This window comes from Rhodnius prolixus, unplaced genomic scaffold, assembly GCF_049639745.1.
Source record: "Rhodnius prolixus isolate KJV_2025 unplaced genomic scaffold, Rpr scaffold_8, whole genome shotgun sequence".
In the NCBI taxonomy this organism is placed as follows: domain Eukaryota; kingdom Metazoa; phylum Arthropoda; class Insecta; order Hemiptera; family Reduviidae; genus Rhodnius; species Rhodnius prolixus.
Genome location: NW_027411593.1, coordinates 26,584,633 through 26,604,858, shown reverse-complemented (window position 1 = coordinate 26,604,858; position 20,226 = coordinate 26,584,633). Strand labels below are relative to the sequence as shown.

General features: G+C 34.1%; 2 protein-coding genes across 6 annotated transcripts in view; one reads left to right on the top strand and one right to left on the bottom strand.

Moving 5' to 3' along the window:
* LOC141451058 (retinol-binding protein pinta-like) overlaps positions 1 to 19,011 on the bottom strand; it is a 71,495-nt gene extending 52,484 nt beyond the window's left edge. Inside the window, exons 1-3 of one of the 2 annotated variants that reach the window (XM_074122085.1) lie at positions 18,872 to 18,979; positions 12,362 to 12,395; positions 6,231 to 6,378 (exon numbers count right to left, since the gene is read on the bottom strand). In XM_074122085.1, the coding sequence (XP_073978186.1) occupies positions 6,231 to 6,378 (148 nt within the window). In that variant the 5' untranslated portion in view covers positions 12,362 to 12,395; positions 18,872 to 18,979. Of the gene's footprint in view, positions 1 to 6,230; positions 6,379 to 12,361; positions 12,396 to 18,871 lie in introns of both variants that reach the window. The other variant, XM_074122084.1, reaches the window with a different exon arrangement.
* Positions 1 to 20,226, top strand: part of nAChRalpha1 (nicotinic acetylcholine receptor alpha1) — a 389,306-nt gene that overhangs the window by 341,406 nt on the left and 27,674 nt on the right. The window lies entirely within an intron of this gene.

Genomic DNA, 20,226 nt, shown 5'->3' with positions numbered 1-20,226 from the left:
TGGCGCAAGTAGTTTTTTCAGTAAACTGTCGACATTAGGATCACTTTTTCTTTTTATGAAACAATTCAACGTAATGAAGTTCGTAATCCAAAAGAGGATTCAAAATGTATTCTCAACAAGGTTTTTATGAAATAAAGCTGTATTTTAAGGATACCCTCAATTTTTGAACTTTTTGAGACCTCTTTTATCAATTCTGTAATAATTTTGATCCGAATTTCTTGGTATTAGGCTAAAAATAAAAATAAAACAAATATTACCTGCACAATTTGCGTACAGACTTTGAAAAAGAGTGGCATACGATCGAAAAATTCTTCTTCTTCTTGCGCCAAGCATCCACCCTTCTCTATCCTGAGCGTCGCTTTCGCATAGACTTCGCCTATCATTAGTTCCTTTACCTGCGCCAGCCAGCTATTCATAGGCCTTACGTCCGTCATGTTGGTATGGCCACCACCGAGTTTTTTTAACCAAATTTTGCACATCATTTGTGCCGGCGATTTACCAAGTTTCATCGTTTGTGCCGCTAAATTACGGAGGCCTTCCTCTTCTTTGTCTGCCAGCAGAAAGCCTTTCTTGGGAGGCGCGTATCGCTCATGCGAAGGACATGTCCACATACAGCCTTCTTTCATCCACCCTATCCAGTATGGTTTTATCTACACCGACGGCTTTCCTTATAACCATATTTTGGGCTCTATCGAAGATTGTTTTCTTTAAAAATCTCCTCCAGAATCCCATTTCTGTCGAATTAAGGGTATTGCGCTCTTTAGTTGTCAGTGTCCATGACTCGGATCCATACAGTATTAGGCTTTCTACGAGGCAAGTTTTCCGCTTGGACAAAACACAGACCTGCTAAAAAGCCAAGTAAAGGAAAAGGAAACTGGACGAAAAATTATTGTTAAAAGAAATACAGTAAAGAATAAAAATAAGATTTCTGAATCTATAAAATAAAATTGAAAAAAAAATTGTTTTACTAACTGGCTGTGCTTTTATAACTTCATATTTACAAAGATAATACAAATTTGGAGTACCGAGGGGCGTATTTCTTTGTTTTGCTTTTCTGTTGACATAGAAACACAATTTTCGGGGGGAAAAAACCAACATTTTGTGAAATTTAGGGATTTACAAAACTTTTATTTTGTGAAAAATCCATGACTAAAAATATTATTAATATTAATGATTACATAATATACATATACGTACATAAAATTAAACTATGTAAATATTATCAGTTAGCTCATTGTGACAGGCAGTAACAGTAACAAGTTGATAATGTTACCTGTTTGTCTACAAAGTGTTTGGCTATTTTGTGACGAAGGTAATAGAATGGAGACAGAAATATCATTACTATAGTAAATAAAATGATCAATGGTTTATTCATGAGTTATGAATGAAATTCATATATCACGTACTAACATTTTGTTATATCACATCCTTTTGTTTTTTTGAGGAAGCTGTAATATTACAATCAAAACTCTCCATTAGGTTTTGAATCCTTCGCGTCACAAAAGATAGGTGTTTTATCTATTGGTATTTATTTTAGATAATTTATTATTCGGAGATCTCTTTAGATTATCAATATTTTAACTTCAGACATATCTATAGGTTGGAGTGAACTATTATTATTGTTATCATTGTGTTACGCAACCCGCCCTAAAATCAGCTTAGAAAGCTAAAAATGTAATCAACTTATTCAGTTATGTAAATGTATTCAGATATGTATCTTAAAGTGGAATAAAGAAATGTCTCATAGATTCTCCCAGGTTTTTTTATTAATCAAAAAATTAGGTGAGAACACCTACGAAGAACTCGTTTTTCTTTTCAAAAATCGAATTTCGCAACACATTTAGTTAGAACTGCATTACCTAAATGATAAATACGTAAATTATACCGAAATAACTTTTTAAGGAACCTGCCATCATCAGCATTCCCAAAAAATTTATGTTGCTAAATAGCTTTAAACAAGATGAAGGAAACTTTCGAAGACCTTATCGGGACAATTTCCAAATAATGACAAACCTAAACTTCTAATCCGTAAATCAGCACTGAATAAAGACTCTGACAATCACAGTTTGACTAATAATTTTTGCTGCATTACCTAAATGATAAATACGTAAATTATACCGAAATAACTTTTTAAGGAACCTGCCATCATCAGCATTCCCAAAAAATTTATGTTGCTAAATAGCTTTAAACAAGATGAAGGAAACTTTCGAAGACCTTATCGGGACAATTTCCAAATAATGACAAACCTAAACTTCTAATCCGTAAATCAGCACTGAATAAAGACTCTGACAATCACAGTTTGACTAATAATTTTTGGAATAGTTTTAACGTCTTTACATTTTTCTTAAACATGGAATGATTGCTACAGGAATACCTATCATTCATATTTGAAAATTTTTCGAGAAAAATTTAAATTTAACAGAATTTGGGTACCCTCACTTAAATGGTGGGGTGTTAAAACTGTTTAGGTATCGTTCATCCCAGTCTATCGCCTTCACTATCCCAAAATTTCTTTAAATAGTCTGAAGGTTACCACGGTTTAAGAAGTGTATTCATTCCTCCTTCATTTTCGGAGTATAACTTTGTACTGTAACCTTATTAAGAACTATTATGGCTAAGGAGCCATATGAGTAAGGACTAGCTCCCGGTCAATCCTTACATCATTCCACAAGTCCCAGATGTCGGAGAAATCTCAAGTTCCCTGAGAGGGTTACAAGAAAGATATATTTTTCTTGGATAACGACGTTGCAGTCAGTTAAACCAGTTCAGCGTGGAATTTAATTTTTAAAAACCCCTTCACAGTGTGCGGAATTAAAATCAGACAATGACGTGTACACACGTCGAATGCAGGGCAAAACAACCAAAAGTTTACAACGTCGTAATAGTCACTACAAGCGACTTTTTCTGCAATTTCTGGGGCTTGAGATTACCAGAGCATTTTGTGCTCATTCAAAATCTTGCACCGCTTCACGTATGCATTGCTCTAGTTAACTAGAGACGCAAGAGCTTTTACAAGGAAGAAAAGAACTTTGAATTCTATGCAAAAAGAAATCATGTTCGTACTGAGGTCTGAATCTCTATCTAAGGTAAAAACGGCTTTGCACAAGGGTTGAGAGCTTCTATTTGTGTACGTAATTCCAAATCTTTAATGCGGAGACCAAACATATACCAACCACATATCATTTGGCTGACTCCCACCGCAGTTCTATTGGTAAGATAAAGGAAACATCCCACCAAATAATATTCTTACTGTATTTTATCAAAATTTCGGGTTTTTATAGTTAATGGCGATTTTATATTTTTCACGAGTATACACGTCGAACGCTCTGTAACAGAGATTTGGTTAGACGTGTATACACTTCAAACACACTAAACTGGTTAAAGATGTGTGATGCAGTCATTCCTTCTACCAACAAAATATGCACGTATAGAGGCGTACCTTCTTCAAGTATCTTCTTAATGAATCATGTCCCTTATGCTTGCGTAAGGTACCATTTCTAAATTGATCTTTATTTAGCCGAGGCACTCCTCAGATCTGTTCGGGCTATGGTTGGCCAGATAGATCTTCTAGCTCAGCATGGAGAGGAAATCATCTCCTCACTTTTCAACTCCTTCCAGAGGAAATCATCGTCTACCCCAAGGAAAGAGCTCATGAAAGAAATGACTACCACATTCCTCTCTACGCCGAAATGTCCCGGCATCCACAATAGAGTAAATGCATTATTTCTGCATAGTTCTTTGAGTTTGCTAAGGCATTCGAGACCATTTTCTGGATCATATTCCGGAAAGGATGGCAATCACCAGAACCTATAGGCCGTACAATTCTTAGAACTCTCTTATAGTTTTAATCCGGGGCAAATTCGAGAATATCTGGGAAGAGCTTTGCGAACAGACGTGCATGGGACACTGAAAGATTATGTCTGTCTACCAGCTCCAAGACTTTCTTAGAATTCTCTTTTGATCTGAAGGAAACATCCTTAGAACTCTGAGAAGCGTCTCTTGGAAGGCAGATTGAAGAGTTGTGAATTTTTCAAATAAATATGTTCACATAAATTTATCATTTAGATATTACAAAATTTAAATCAAGTAAATTTGCAATCCAAACTTAACCAACTAAAATCACTCGAAATGAAAAATGTAAATCAGTAAATCTTTTCAGTTAATAAACAGTTTTTGCCAATGAGTCGTTGGCGTTGAAGATTATGCAAGCATATGAAAGTGTATTGAAGTAGAATTACGGTGGTTGTCTGTAGTACAACTTAAAAATATCATTAAATTATACTCATATTTTGAAGAGGAACTTCAGTAACTCATGTTTATAAATCATAAAAATGAAAGTAACTATCATCATTCAACATCACTGCAACTGTCGTCAATACTTAAAGAAATTAGTTTCCTATATTAACAAGAAACAAAAAAACCAAAGACAATCAATTTTAAAATAGAAAAACTCTGTCATTAACAAAACAATAATTTCACTGTGATTTTGGTTTTAAAAATTATTTATTTGTAAGTATACATTCATAGATTTTATGGATTATTGTTTTATTGTTTTCAATTATTCATCAGACCTGGCGAGTGAAAGCTTCACTTCCTTGTCTAGTTGCGTGATTATTTGCACTCAATGCATCCTTTCTTTCTACGAGGGTCGTTTGAAAAGTCCGTGCAAAAATAAAAACTACTTAATTTTTTGGGGTAAACCTTTTTTATTTTTCAACATAGTCTCCTTTTAGGTTTATACACTTCGTCCAACGCTGCTCTAGTTTGTTGATCCCTTCCGAATAATAGGATTTGTCCAAGTCTGAAAAATAGCCATTCGTTTCTGCAATCACCTCCTCGTTTGAATAAAATCTTTTTCCCGCCAGCCATTTCTTCATATTGGGGAACAAATAGTAGTCCGAGGGAGCCAAGTCTGGAGAATAGGGGGGATGTGAAACGAGTTGGAACCCTATTTCCATTAATTTTGCGACCACAACTGCTGAGGTGTGAGCTGGTGCGTTGTCGTGATGGAAAAGGACTTTTTTGTGGGCCAATCGTGGGCGTTTTTTTTGCAGCTCGGTTTTTAAACGGTCCAATAACGATGAATAATATGCACCTGTAATAGTTTTACCCTTTTCCAGATTGTCGATGAGGATTATTCCTTGCGAATCCCAAAAGACAGTCGCCATAATCTTTCCGGCCGAAGGAACGGTCTTCGCCTTTTTTTGGCGCAGATTCCCCCTTGGTAACCCATTGTTTAGATTGTTCTTTGGTCTCAGGAGTGTAGTGATGTATCCATGTTTCATCCACAGTGACGAAACGACGCTTAAAGTCATGCGGATTCTTCTGGAACAGCTGTAAACCGTCCTTGCAACACTTCACACGATTTCGTTTTTGGTCAAGCGTGAGAAAATCACTCGACTTCCTCGATTCAAACGAATGCCAAACACAAAGAAATAGACCGATCTGGCTGAAACTTGGTGTGTGTTCTTCCAAGAGATGCTACTAACTAAACATAACCTCGATACGCGCCAGTAGTGCTATCTCTCTGACTTTGCACGGACTTTTCAAACGACCCTCGTAGAATATATGAGGACAACGTTCGACAGATATTTTTCTTTAACGATTAGTGTCTTAACATTCTATACAAGTGTGAGTAAGCACTTGACAACATTTCATGGAACTGGTTTTGGGCTTTAACCAAGAATTTCAACTTGGAAGATTCAGCCAATTTTTAACTAAATTTTAACGTTAATTGTTACAAATTGTTCAGATGAGTTTTCATTTTCTAAGCTAAAGTGTATTAAAAAGAAGTTTAGAATAAGTACAGTAATTTGTAATGTAAGGTTAGATTTGTGATTCTGAACTAAGACTTAGATCTAAGAATAAGAAAAAACTCGATTAAATGGAGTGTCGAAATTTCTTATAGGATGAAAAAAATTAATGCCAGTTTCAGTCATTATAAAACTTTATTATGCCAAGCTTTCGACTTAGGCTAATCTGTCGACTAGCTTTTTTTACCAAGAGTTATGTCATTCTTTGACGACCGATGAAAGGGTATCAAGTTATTTCTGAATACTGTTCATGCCGTTTTTAAATTCTCTATTATCAATCCCAAAAATAACATTTGTTTCATTTCATTTCTTTCTCACTCAGAATGCTCTCGAAAAAGTGCTAAACTTCACAGCCGACCTGGTATTCGTTAGAATCAAATTAAATAGGACAATTTTTAATAATCCAATCGAACTTACCTCCGTGAATACGAGGAAGATGTGGTTGTTTCAATAACCAGTTTTTAATCGATTGTACATCTTGTTGTATTCCCTGTTTGGTCATACCATATTCTTTGTAAACTTTTTCCTTATTTTTTGGAGACAAATCCACTAAGGTGTGCTTCATCTAGAAAATACAAATTACAAGTAATATTTAGTTATTTATATTACAATAAAATAATTTATAAATAAAAATATGGATGAAACTTATCCACATTGGTTCAACAAGAATGTCAGGTGAGTTCGGTATAAATTGCATATAATGAAACTGTATTCAGTACATGCAGTAAACAATAATGAGATATTGCACTTAATCAAAGTGCATGTAATAAATCTAATTGGGAAGGGATTTAGCTAAGTGCATACTGAATTCCTACGCGATCAATGGTTCAGATACAGCTGCTAGCCCTTAATATTCCTCTTCCGAGGAGCTTTTTACAGTTCACTATCCTGTTTGTAACGAGAGAACACTGACCGGAGGTCGGCAGAGCTGTGAAAAAAGCTTCGGGCTCCAATGATCTAAGTTGTTGATGTGTCTCAAATTTAAAAAATAAAATAAATCTAATGAAGGTCTAAACAAAAATAATTAGAATGGTAGTAAGATTTTAATAATAAATTATTAGGTATAATAATAGTGACATTGGACACATCATTCAAGTAAATTCTTTAAAATAATCGTAATTTATTAACCACTTTATATTTTCTTATTTCTGTAAGTACAAATTTATTTACGGAGTACTAATAAAAACCATTTAATAGTTCTATAACCATTGTACAATACTTCAAATTTGACGGTTCAGTGGAACATCGCACACGGCAGAATTGACTTAAATTATATTATGGATTTCTCATTCTGCGTTTTTTAAAGAAAACTAATTATTTCTAATAAATTAGAATTTTAAAGAAAATTGTAAACATAAGACAGAGACTTGTGAATTTTCATAATAGATTTGGGATTTTTTCCTCGCTTTATATTTTGTTTATATTAGCAAGCGATCAAGGCAGAAAACTTTCTATTAATATTATATAAAATTAGATTATTTTTAAAACGGCTTTTTATACACTCAGTGACAAAAAAAAACCGGACACCTGTAGTTATTTGTTTATCTTCTTTAATAATTAGGTACAAATGTTAGCAATGATCTTTGAGCTCAAACTAATCATTGCAGACTAGTTGTTTACCATTTATCACTGATACTTATTCTTTTAAAGTGTTTAAAACGGGTTAACAGATTTTTTTATTTTTTTCTTGAGTCAGCTTATCAAGTGAGTTTTTTAATTTTTTCAAATTATATTCTTTGATTAAACATACATTTTTGCAAAAATTTAATTAAATTGACTTTTTCCCCTAAAAGGATGGTTTTAAGTCGTGAAGACCTTGCCCGGGCAGATGCTTTTGCCAACGTAGGGCGTAGCGTACGGTACATCGCTCAAGTCATAGGTGAGCCGCGCTCTACCATCCACGATGGCCTTCAACGACTTAGGACCACCGGAAGTCTCGATCGAAGAGAAGGTAGCGGTCGACAGCGATGTACGTCGTCTAGAGACGATCGTTTTATTACTCTTACAGTACTGCGAAATCGTCATGTAACCGCTCCCGAGATACGTAGCGAACTACAAACGGTCCGTAATGTCAGGGTGAGCTCTCGGACAGTCATTAGAAGGCTTCAAAAGAATAACTTAGTCTCTAGACGTCTCGCATCAGGTCCTCTTCTACTGGAGAGGCATTGAGTAGAAAGGAGACTTTTTGTAAATCAGTATCTCCATTGGACACTTGAGCAATGGGGGGCTGTTCTCTTCACAGATGAGTGCCGGTTTGCTTTGTGGCAATCAGAAGACCGGGACCGTGTATGGAGAAGACCTGGTGAGCGCTATGCTTCATGTACCGTGCGAGAATCCCAACCTTTTCAAAGGCAGCCAATTATGGTAAGAGGTGGAATCAACACCCAAGCCCGTACCGAACTAATTACTATACAGAATGGATCTTTGACTGCTCGACGGTACATTGAAGAGATTCTTCAGGAAGCTGTGGTCCCATTTGCTCCATTTATTGGGGATAACTTCGTGTTAATGCAGGATAATGCTCGACCGCATGTTGCTCGAATTGTTACCCATTACTTGGAGGATGTTTCAATTACTACAATGAATTGGCCAGCACGTTCTCCAGACATGAATCCCATTGAAAACTTATGGGACATGTTAAAGAGACACCTCAGGCAACTTCCGTCACCCCCAACAAATGTTATCAGCTACAAACTGCTGTTGGTGAGTTATGGGATGCTGTTTCACAAGATGAAATTCAGTCGCTTATTTACTCGATGCCTAGGAGACTGGAAACCATCCGAAGGGCCAGAGGAGGTAATATGCGGTATTAGAAATCAACAAGGTAATAATTGCTACTTAAATTTCAATTTATCACTATAAAGATTTTCCGGTGTTTACATAATTTTTCTGTAACTTATGAATTTCTGATCTGATTGCATTAAAATTAACTTATTCAGTAAATTATTACATGCGTTATAATTAATACATAGATAAAAAATTGGAATTAAACGAATAAATACAAGTGTGCGGCTTTTTTTTATTATAAATATAAGTGTCCGGTTTTTTTTGTCACTGAGTGTATTTAGGTTTATCTGTACGTCCATGTCAATTTTGTCAGACAGAAGGGCACTAGGTCATCAGTAAATTGAGTGACAACTACGCCAGCCAGCCTTTACCTCATTTACTTTTGACAAGTAATTATAGTGTTGGAGATTGTTCGGCCAACGTCGAATGGGGGAGATGACATAAACAGAAAGCGCACTTTAATGTTGGGCTTCAATTAATGGATAACATTTTTGTCAATTTTACACTTCATCAAAAAATAATAATAATAATAATAATAGAGTTAAAGATTGAATGCCATCGATTAACTCACTTAGGGAAAAGTGGGCATTTGGCATCACTGCTGGTTACTCAGCTTAAAATTACTCACAAGATGTCCACCACAACAATCGAGAAATGCATAAAAAGGAGCTGCAGAAGTGATTGAAGCTTGGAACTTCAGCAAAACCTTTTAGACGTGTCTTCAACAAAAGAGTGCATTCTCACATATCTTACTCTTTAGAGATGCCAAGGCCTCCTAAGTAGTAAGTAACTATTATATTAAGTTCCTGCCTTTTAAGTCTTAGGTTGAGGTACCACTTTAGACGTCTGTCAGAGTAGAGCCTTAAGTCACGAACTTGTATAGAAATGGTTATGCAAAGGTTAACGATAAAAATAAACGTTTCATTACTGGGGCTTCAGATAGCAAGTAACGAATACAAATTTATTAGTTGTTATCTATTCAATCAAAATACGATTAAAAGATGACGGATTAGATTTATTTGTAATAATAATACAGTGGTACCTCGGTTCTCGACCACAATTCGTTCCAGAAGTGCGGTCGAGAACCAATTTAGTCAAGAACCGAAACAATTTATTCCTATAAGAAATAATGTAAACTATGTAGTTTATTTCGTTTGTAAGCCCCAGAAATATGACGTTTTACTGGCCTAATTTTTATATTTTATGTAAAAACAAGAAATAAGATCTAAAAAGGGAAGGGATTAGCTATGTGGTTAGCGTACTCGATTCCCACGCGGAGGTCCCGGGTTCGAATCCAGCTGCTGACCCTTAGATTTTCTTTTCCTAGGAGCTTCTTTCTTACAGCTCACTGTCCGGTGATGGACTGTGTTTTCTGTAACGAGAGAACACTGTCCGGAGGCCGGCAGTGCACTGAAAAAAGCGTCGGGCGCCAATAACCTAAGATGTTGACGCGCCTTAAATCATTAAAAAAAAATAAATAAATAAAACAGTTCTAAAAGTGTAAATATATGTTAAAAACAACTCGGCTCATCTCGGGTATTCGAGTTCCAAATGTTTGTTCAGATTACAGGAAAATATTTTCTGGAATTTCTTGGACGGATACCGATTTTTTCGAAAGTCAAATCGTTCGAAAACCGAGGTACCACTGTACTTCAAATAATGCCGATTCCTAAATAACAGTTTAGGAATGGTAAAAGTTTGCAATTCGTAGTGCAAAAATTTAAAATATTGTATGTATAAGTAGTTGCTGGGAGAGAACGATAAACTGTTTTCCTGTTAGCGAAATCAGGAGGTGTGACATCAAAAGTTCAACATCAATAGAAGTACATGAGAATAAAAAAATAATAATATCGATTTGGAAAAATAAAGCGATTAACATATTAATTAACGGATCTTTTAATACTTTTAACAAACCTGAACAATCCTTAACTATACGAAAAAATACCTTTATCCCTGGATTTGACAACTTATACCCAATAGCTTTACCCACGTTTAAACTTTCAAGGTAATCAGATGCAATTAATAAATTAATCTAGAATTATATGTTGGCTAAATTAAAGTGGTCGTTAGCCATTTTAGTGAGAAAGGATGTGGTAATTTTGCAAACGAGCTTAGGCTAGAAATTAATTCCTGCGGGACACGCATAACTGGATATAATAGTGGAAGGCATTATGGATGTTTTAATGGCTTCTAGTTTTTGCTGATTCTAGAATTTGGAACTTTCTCGATCCTGTTTTGATGAATATATAATATAATGGCGGAATATACAAGGTTTGTGAGAATGTCTACATTTGGGAAAAATGCTCATATTTTTTTTGCTACAAATTAATTTAAGTTTCAGCTCTGCCCTCAAGCCAAAAAACTTCATCATTAGAAAGGAGTAGAGCCGATTTCGGCATTTCAATGGACATTTTCAGTATATATTTGATACAGGATGAAATCCTGACATTTTATCTGAAGTCTACTAATTTTTTAAATTCATCAAATTGAATAAAATGCTAACTATTGTTATTATTGAATTAAATTAAACACAAACCAGGTTATTATTTACACTATTTATGTAATGCCCAAATGTCTTTTTTAAGAAAGAAAGTGACAGCAAAGGGCTACGTCTTTGTTGTAGGGAATATTGAGGACAGAGAGGAAGGTTACATTTGATACATTCCATAGTTTTGTTACGTTTTGATACTAGTTTGGAGCATTCGTCCAATAGTCTTAAGAAAAGGTTAAGTCGTCTGTTTCTAGTCTGTTTAGTCTATTACGAGTAGGGTTTGTTGGATTCAAAAAACTGGTTTTTTTTTTTTAAGAAAATTTTGAAATTCGAAATCCGGTTTCCTGTAAAAAAAAAAAAGATCGGTTTTAAATGTAAACATAACACTTATGTATTAATTTGCTAAAAAGATTAAAATGTAAGCAGAAGTACTCCTAAAGGACACTACTAAGTAGTAAATCTATTCACGTTCTTTGCTGTTTGAAGTCATATTTTATTAAACAGAATAAGAAATAGATTAATACGTAATTTACATATTAAATAGTTGAATATTAAACATTTTTGACTTCTGTCATTTTTAAGAGTATAATTACTTAAATTAGTCAATGTTTCATTTTAATAATTTTATGCATGTGCATGTACGACGTACTTTATCTATTCTTTTTTGTATTTTTTGAATTATTGTATAATAAACAGAAATAAAATTAAATTTCTATTTTAAGTTGTATTTCTTGATTATTATCCAGAAAAATTCGAAACCGGTTTTATAAAAAGTCGGTTTTGGTATAAACCCTAATTAGGAGGTTCTCAGTTTGACTTTCTACATTCTTAAGTAGTTAACGGTGCCAGCTGATAGGATAAGGATATTGTTAGAGCACAGTTGGGAGACACGTCCCGCAACGTACGTAAGACATATTCAAGGTCAGAATTGCTGTATCGTCAGCAAATATGGCGATGACTGTGTTGGGATTTCGAGTAATATCGGCTGAATACATGCGAGTAATGGAGTGAACCAAGATTAGTCAAGTTACTCAGCTGAAAATTACCAATTTCAATCGTAAGCCAGTCACTTTTTACTGAAACATTTTTTTTGTGGAACTGAAAAAAAAAAAAAAAAATTAAAAAAAACGGATATCGCTTCCTCAAAGTATAATTTCTTTTGAGGGAAACATTTCCTTATTAGCGCAAAGTATAGCACGTCTGTTATATATTCGAAAGAGAAATTTATAATCAACTTAGTACCTGTATTTCTAGTAAGAAGTTAAGTTACCTTGTTTGTCGAGTTAAGTCACTGTTTGATTGGTCTGCAAATAAGAAAAAGTATTATTTAGCATGCTACAAGATATTTTGTTCTTGTTATTCTCAAGTTAACGCAAGATGAAGAATACTGTTTTATGTTAAAGTATTGAGAAATATAATCAATTAAAGCTGATAACGGCATTCAGCAGCAATAAAAATTTAATAATGGTTATTTGGTGAATTATTTTGTTTATTTTACTTTTGGTAATTGAAAAAATAATCAATTCCTCTTCTTTTTCTCGTTAATTCATCCAGGAGGTTGATTAGTGTGATAACCTTCGTAGACATGATTGTATAATGTGTTTTAGTAGAAATAAGATTGCTGCAATAGGTTTCATTTGACAATGGCAAGAGGACAAGTCCTTATTATAAATCGACCTTTACAAAACATTCGCCTAAATACGAGACAATAATATTAACTATTGTTTGGCAAATATTTCTTTTAAATAGAAAAACACGGAATGGTCACATTAAAACCTCTTCTATTTTTTTGCGTTTATTTGTGCTACAATCAGCGCGTTGGTGTCAATTATAGAAATGAAATGGTAGATACAAATGAGTGGAGAAGTTACCCAGTGGTAACACTCCCAAAACATTAGATTGTTAGTCAATCTCTTCACTACAGACGAGACCACTGTCTCTTAAGGCGTCTTGTCGGATTATCAGGAAGAGTTCTTGAAGAAAGATTTTGAGCTAGTGGATTTATATGAGATTGCAAATTGAAGTGGAGTTTTCTGTATCATGTTTTCAGCGACTTGGGTGATAAAAGGAATGTTAAGGTCAGTGTGTATAGTCAGGTTAGAGACATAAAATGGAGCTTTTACGATAGTTCGAAGAATTTTAGATTGTACCGATTGAATCCTTTGGAGATTGGAGCGTTTGGTTGAACCCCATAGCTCTATACCATAGGCCCCAAATGGGTTTCAAAATAGAAGTATAAATCAGTCTTTTGTTGTCCAGAGAGAGTTTTGATCTATCGTCTAAGAGTCTTTTAAGTCGTCGAAAGCGTCTGTTTAGTTCTGCCCTCTGTGGGGGTTCCAAGAAAGTCTTCGGTCTAAGTAAGGCCCAAGGTAGTGGGCGACGTTCACTACTGGTAGAGGTGTTAGGGTATAAAGACTGGTGGAAGAGTAATTCGACGGCGAGTGAAGGATATGTTTCGAGACCTAGTTTCATAAAGCTCAAATAGCCTATTTCTTGAACCACTTATCTCGTGAGGAGTGATGTGATGGCAGATTTCTGTGAGCTATTACATCAAAAACCTGATTTAGGAAAAATGAAAAACAAAAAAAAAAGGCTATGAACACTAAACAATTTTATCCCTTATCGCATCCAATCCCTTCAGTCCAAAATCCATTGCACCCTGGTCAATTCTCCTTTCTACATCTCTCGCAACACTATTCACAATGACCTTCGCCTCAGTCATCGCCAAATCCAGTTACCTAAAATTCCATCCCCAACTATCCTCTCACACGAATGAATCCCATAGACCAAGCCATCTCAAGCTTCAACTCTTTCTACTGATCCTCCACGACGTTCGAAGTTGTCGGTGACCAGCTGCATATGCAGGCAGGGTCGACTATCAAGTATAACAATCGTGAACTGGTTACCAAAATGGCATATTATGTCAGTGTGTGCTTGTTGTTGGCCTTCAGACGATCACTTATGCACTCACTAATGGGCTCAAGACATCTGTTTTACTTGTTGCATTTATTTCTGTGCAGTTGTAAAAATCTCAATTAAAGTTAAGAAAGACTAAAAAATAAATAAAATGAAAAGGGCTACGTATGCACAATGAGACCTTAATGACCTGCTCGGTGAATCGAAAGCTTGGTAAAAAAATAAATAATAAATTATGATTAAAATTGGCAATATTCTTTCTTTCTTTTTGATGAATCAACCACCAAAAACGATTAACAATATTTTTATAAACATTTCACATAGATTTATATCTTTTTTTGTCAACAATTTTCTAGAAAAATTCTATTTATGGCAGTACTCGGGGCAGTTTGAGTAGGAATTCCTGTAAAGTTACATTTTAGCGTAAACAGTTTGAGTTGGTAAGAATTAAATATGACTGTAATGTCTGGAGATTGAAGAAAATATATGAGTTAGACCCTCACTCGTAAGTATAGTTAGTCTAACTGTTAGTAAACATAGTTAGTATAACTGTTAGTAAACATAGTCTAACTGTTAGTAAGCACAGTTAGTCTAACTGTTAGTAAACATAGTTAGTATAACTGTTAGTAAACATAGTCTAACTGTTAGTAAACATAGTTAGTATAACTGTTAGTAAACACAGTTAGTCTAACTGTTAGTAAACATAGTCTAACTGTTAGTAAGCACAGTTAGTCTAACTGTTAGTAAACATAGTCTAACTGTTAGTAATCATAGTTAGTCTAACTGTTAGTAAGCACAGTTAGTCTAACTGTTATTAAACACAGTTAGTCTAACTGTTAGTAAACATAGTCTAACTGTTAGTAAGCACAGTTAGTCTAACTGTTAGTAAACATAGTCTAACTGTTAGTAATCATAGTTAGTCTAACTGTTAGTAAGCACAGTTAGTCTAACTGTTAGTAAACATAGTTAGTCAAGCATAGTTGTAAGTGAGCGACAAGCACCATATTTTTAAAAAAATAATAATCTAATAACAAAGAAAAGAACCTAACAGTTTGAGAGAAGCATCTTATAATTGGGTAAAAATAAATGTTTATAATAAATTAATAAAGAATTAAACAGTAGGCATATAGATTGTGACGTCGTCAGATCACCAAATCAGTTAGTCCAATGAATGAGCCGAGTTTTTGTCAACAGTATATGTATGAGTCACAACGTTAGAGTGTTTATAAACATTGACAATTAGTTAATAATTCATATCGCATTCAAATGAAGCTTTATTTGCATAAAAAAAAGAAGAAAAAGTTTTATCACAAAACGATTTGTAATTATTAATCTTTACTCATTTTGTATTCATATTTAAGCAAGTAAGGAAGCTATTTATTTTAAAATAGTCTCTTTTAATTTCATTCTTGTTCTTGCAAAATGTATTAGTTTGTTCAACAAAGGTCCAAAGTAATAAATATTTTCATGATTAATTTGTAATAAGTGCGGTAAAAGATAGAAAAATTATAATTTTCTCTAAGCTTATAAAGCTAGAGAAACAATCTCCTTTTACATATATTACAAATAGTCAAAGGCCATGATATTTTCTAACGTTAATTTCTGAGAGGAAATGAAATTGTGGGTCGTAAAGCCAAGGAAGCGATCTCCCTACAACATATGTACATCTCCATACTCCATTTTAGTCTCCGATATTAAAAATTATGCAAAAGCGGAGTGCTATACCGAATGGCAGCGGATGTAAAAATTGTCAAAGGCGAGAAAAGGCTAATTTTACACAGCCATACAATCTAGTGTCCCCAAAAGACCTTGGTTTTACAAAACAACAATAGGAAGTCTGTTAGCACAGTCATTAGAATGAGGTTTAATCACAATTATTCGCCGCACCATCTAGCCCAGGATTGGTGTGGAAACAACGCACAAGTGTTCTAGAACTTGTGAAATAATAGCAAACGCCAACCAAATAAATCTAGAATGTGCTAACAACTCTAAAGGAAGAGAACGATTATGGAGGACTGTTCTAGAGACTGGATGTCCTTTACCATTCTAAACACTGTACTTGCATCAGATGATGGCAGCATTTACACAGAACTCTTTAAATTCATAAAAAAAACACAACAGGATAACTCTGTAAATATTCAAAATACTAAAGAAGAATTTAATTGGCTGATTTGCTAAGCTCAAGAGGCCAATAACAAGGTAAAAAAAAATATTAATTTCATGGGACAAACTAATAGAGCAAAATAATGTAAAAGTAAATTTGATTTTAGTCCTTTAGAAAAAGGAGCACCATCCAGTAACTCCATTAAATTAAGTAAATCACTGGATGACTAAATGAAGTATTTACAACAACCACCGAAAGGTTGTAAATCAAAATGATAGCCTTTTAACTCGTGCGCAATACTCCACTCAGTGAAATGAACTATTAGAGAAGCGTAAGGCTATGGATCACGAAGGCTAGTCTTCGGCATTGTTCCAAAAAGACAAAGTTAGCATTGAGGGTTTTTGATCTCTTTTTGAGTGTTCTGTTCGTTTGATTATCACAAAACCAAACCTTATTTGTGGCATCCTTTGTTTTTATATCTTATATGAAATATCAAATTTGAATTTACAGCCTTTTTTTTTTCTTTTTTCTGAGTTACAGTTGATAAGATAGAAGACATTTGCGGTGGAACTCAATATCGAAAAACAGCACGATTACATTAACTTCTCTTTCTAGTGGAGTAAGAGAAAGTAATGATAAAGACATGGCCAGTTGTTTGGATGATAATGGAAAGAAAACACTTTATAAAATTCATTGTTTCTTGATTTTTTTGTTATTTTTCACCCCCTTTTTTGAGAATAGATAAAAAAATAAAAAGAAGATGTTCAATATTATTTGAGCATACTTAGATCGTGACAGGTCGAAGAGGTCGATATAAAGCAAATCAATTATCTTGCAAAATCTTGAGAAGCGAACAAATCGCAATACATAAAGAGAGAGGTAAAATAAATGACTGAAACAAATGGTGGGCTTATAGAAGTGAGAGAGACGAGAATATGGCTGCAGAGTCTGAAAAGGTAATTGTACTTTATCCTAAATGTCAAACAGTTCATTTTGTTTAATGGAGTACAATTTTTTGTAATTCCACATTGTTAGGTGAATCTGTTTTCACTCTACGATCAGTTTGATATTACCATTGAAAAACGCCTTTTTTAACAAAGAAAACAAAAAAGAAAAAACATATTCCATTTATAAACCTAAATTCTAACGTGATTTTTTTGAATTTTGTTTTGAAAAGATACTAGAAAGATAAACGAACAAATTTTTGTCTTACTGAGGGTATAACTTACATTTAATTCTTATTATTATATTTAGTATTATTATCAAATCGACTCCAATTCCTCTCACAGAACTACCAATAATCGAATTAGTGGGAAAAGTTTACAAATTAAAACTGTCCGGTAGAACAGTTGTACGAGTATAAGGGGTTGATCGTTCAAAAACTGCACGAAAAAGCGTAACGTTGAAAAACACCCAACTTTGACAATTTTTTTCTCTTTTTCTATAAAAGATAAAATTCCCAAATTTTTCTTAAAATGTAGGGCAAATCCTTCTTTATAACTGTAATTTTTTTTTTGCAACCACGGCATTTTCAAAAATTGTTCTTGTTCTTCTTGTTCATGTTGTTGGTTACCTTTTTTTGTTAACTGCGTAGCGCCTAAACGCGAGAACCGATTTTTTAATGAATGAAATGTCAGTCGATTCGGAATTTTATGTAGATGTGCCTTTTGGGGGGTCTCAAAGCTGTACATAGAATGGGAGAGGAGTTAGCAGCCCCTTGTATGTGAGGCCCCCTCCAAAATTATTATTACTAAATTACTCTGTAAATCTTGGGCCGATTTTGATAAAAGTTGGAAGGATGATAGGGTTAGGGCTCCTCTATGTAATATTAAAGCGACGGTCTGCTCTTACACCTGTTAAGGAGAAGTATAGCAATCGTTTCAAATTATCGACGCGTGAACCGATTTTTCATGAATGAATTTGTCATTTGAATCAAAATTTTGTACAGATTAACATTTTAAAAGTCTCGACGCTGTGCCACAAAAGAAGGGGCGTTTGCCCCACTCAAGTAAGGCCCTCTCTAATACGATTATTACTAATATTTCTACTCCTAGACAGTACAATAAACAGTAATGGCACATTAGAGGCAATAACCAGCACCGTCTTTTGGAAATGTCTGCCCATAACCAATTTTCATGGAATAAAGGTTTATATAGATATGCATTATTTAGAAATACTGCAAATCTCTAAAAACTAAAATTATGGATTGATTAAAATAATATTTTCGGTTGACCGATTTAAACTTGAAAGCTAATTGTGGCTCCTCTGTTGGCAAATAAGGGAAATATCAAATTTGATTTTCAAGGGATGTTAGTTTTTAGATATACATGAACAAAAAAATATATATCCTTGATTATTTCTGACATTATTATCCATTTTTTAGTTTGTATTTTCAGTTCTTCCTTTCAAGATGCAAAACAAAAAATACCCATAAACACTTTTAGACTTAATACAGACCAATCTGTGAAAATCTCTTTTTCGATCTCAATGCCCCTCAAAACGTATACTGACTATGTAAACTCAAATATTGAAAATCTGTACAATTAATTTCATTTTCTTACTTCTCAAGGGTAAAAGAAATTCACAAAATCATTGGACAGAGAGGAGCATACCAAATTCTGGAATCCTGGATCAATTTTCTAATAAAGAACTCAGCAATAGTCTAAGAGATTTGAGATGATTCCCCTTCTACAAACTAATTCACGATCCACACTGAACTAACGATGAGAATTTTAAGAACAAATCCAAAATAAAACTTACTGTTATGTATAGGTTGACAGCGGCAATAGTTGAAGAAGGCGCACGAGAAGGTTACCTAACTACCACGGTTACTCGGTTACTCTCACCAGAACACTGAAGTTTCACTAACAAGCAACTTCACTATATATATATTATGAATATACTTAGATGAAGTAGAGGGGAGCAATATATATAGCCCTCTCGATGCATATGGTACTTGGCCATTATTGTTTATTTCTGATTTTCTTTTTAATGTTATCTGCATTCAATTTGATTAAATTAAAAGCTGCTCTTATATTCTTCTTTAAAGAGAATTCTTGTTTCTGTGAATCTATGCTTTTTATAAAATTCTGTTGTCTATTAAAGACTTCCTACTTTTTATTTCGTAGAAAAAATATTAATAGTGCTTCCACACTCGACCAAGACGCCTTAATTGGTAATTGGATGTTAAACTTCGTCTGAAAAAATAGTGGATTACTTAACTTGACTTAATATATTTGCCATATATATTTAGTTAGTACAATAGGTGTAAATTCTATGATTGAAAGCTCAACAATGTTTTACATTCATTGCCATCAGTTAGAATATAACCTCACTGTTCACTTCTATGTCCTTTCATTAATGTTTACAACCTGGTAAACTTGCTTTCAAGAACTTTGGGCTAAAAACTTTTAAGCAGTTGGATTTACCTAATAGTTTCTACAGTTACTTGATCATTTGATCAACTAATAAACATGTTTTTAGCTTGATAAATATGGAAATGATTATTTTTATCTTTATTTTTTGTTTTATTTAAGATGCTTCATAAACACTGTTGGCCTCTTGTAAAGGCAGATAAGCTGCATTCGAACCCAGGAACTCGCTGGCCACTGAGTTAATTCCTTACATTAATTACTAAAATACTAAACGTTTTACTCTATTGTACTTCAACACCGAGTAAAGGGACGGGTTTTGAATCGGATCTCTTCACAAACGTTTATTTTATTTTATTTAACTTAAGGCGCGACAACATCTGAGGTTATTGGCGCCCGGAGATTTTTTCAATGTACTGCTAGTCACTGGACGTTTTCTGTTCCAAACAGCACTGTCCACCACCCGGACAGTGAGCTGTAAGTAGCAGCTCCTAGGAAGAACAAAATCTAAGGGCCAGAAGCTGGATTCGAACCCACAATCTTCGCGTTGGAATCCAGTATACGCTAACAAATCAGTTAATCCCTTCCCTTTGTATTATTATTGTTCTAATGATATCAACTACTGTGGCCATTGATGCCCCTAATATCTGATTATTCTCTCCATCTTTTCTGATAAAGTTCTGGTGACAGATTTTCTATTTACCTATAGAGCTAAAAACTATATTTATGCGGTTGTCCGAAAAA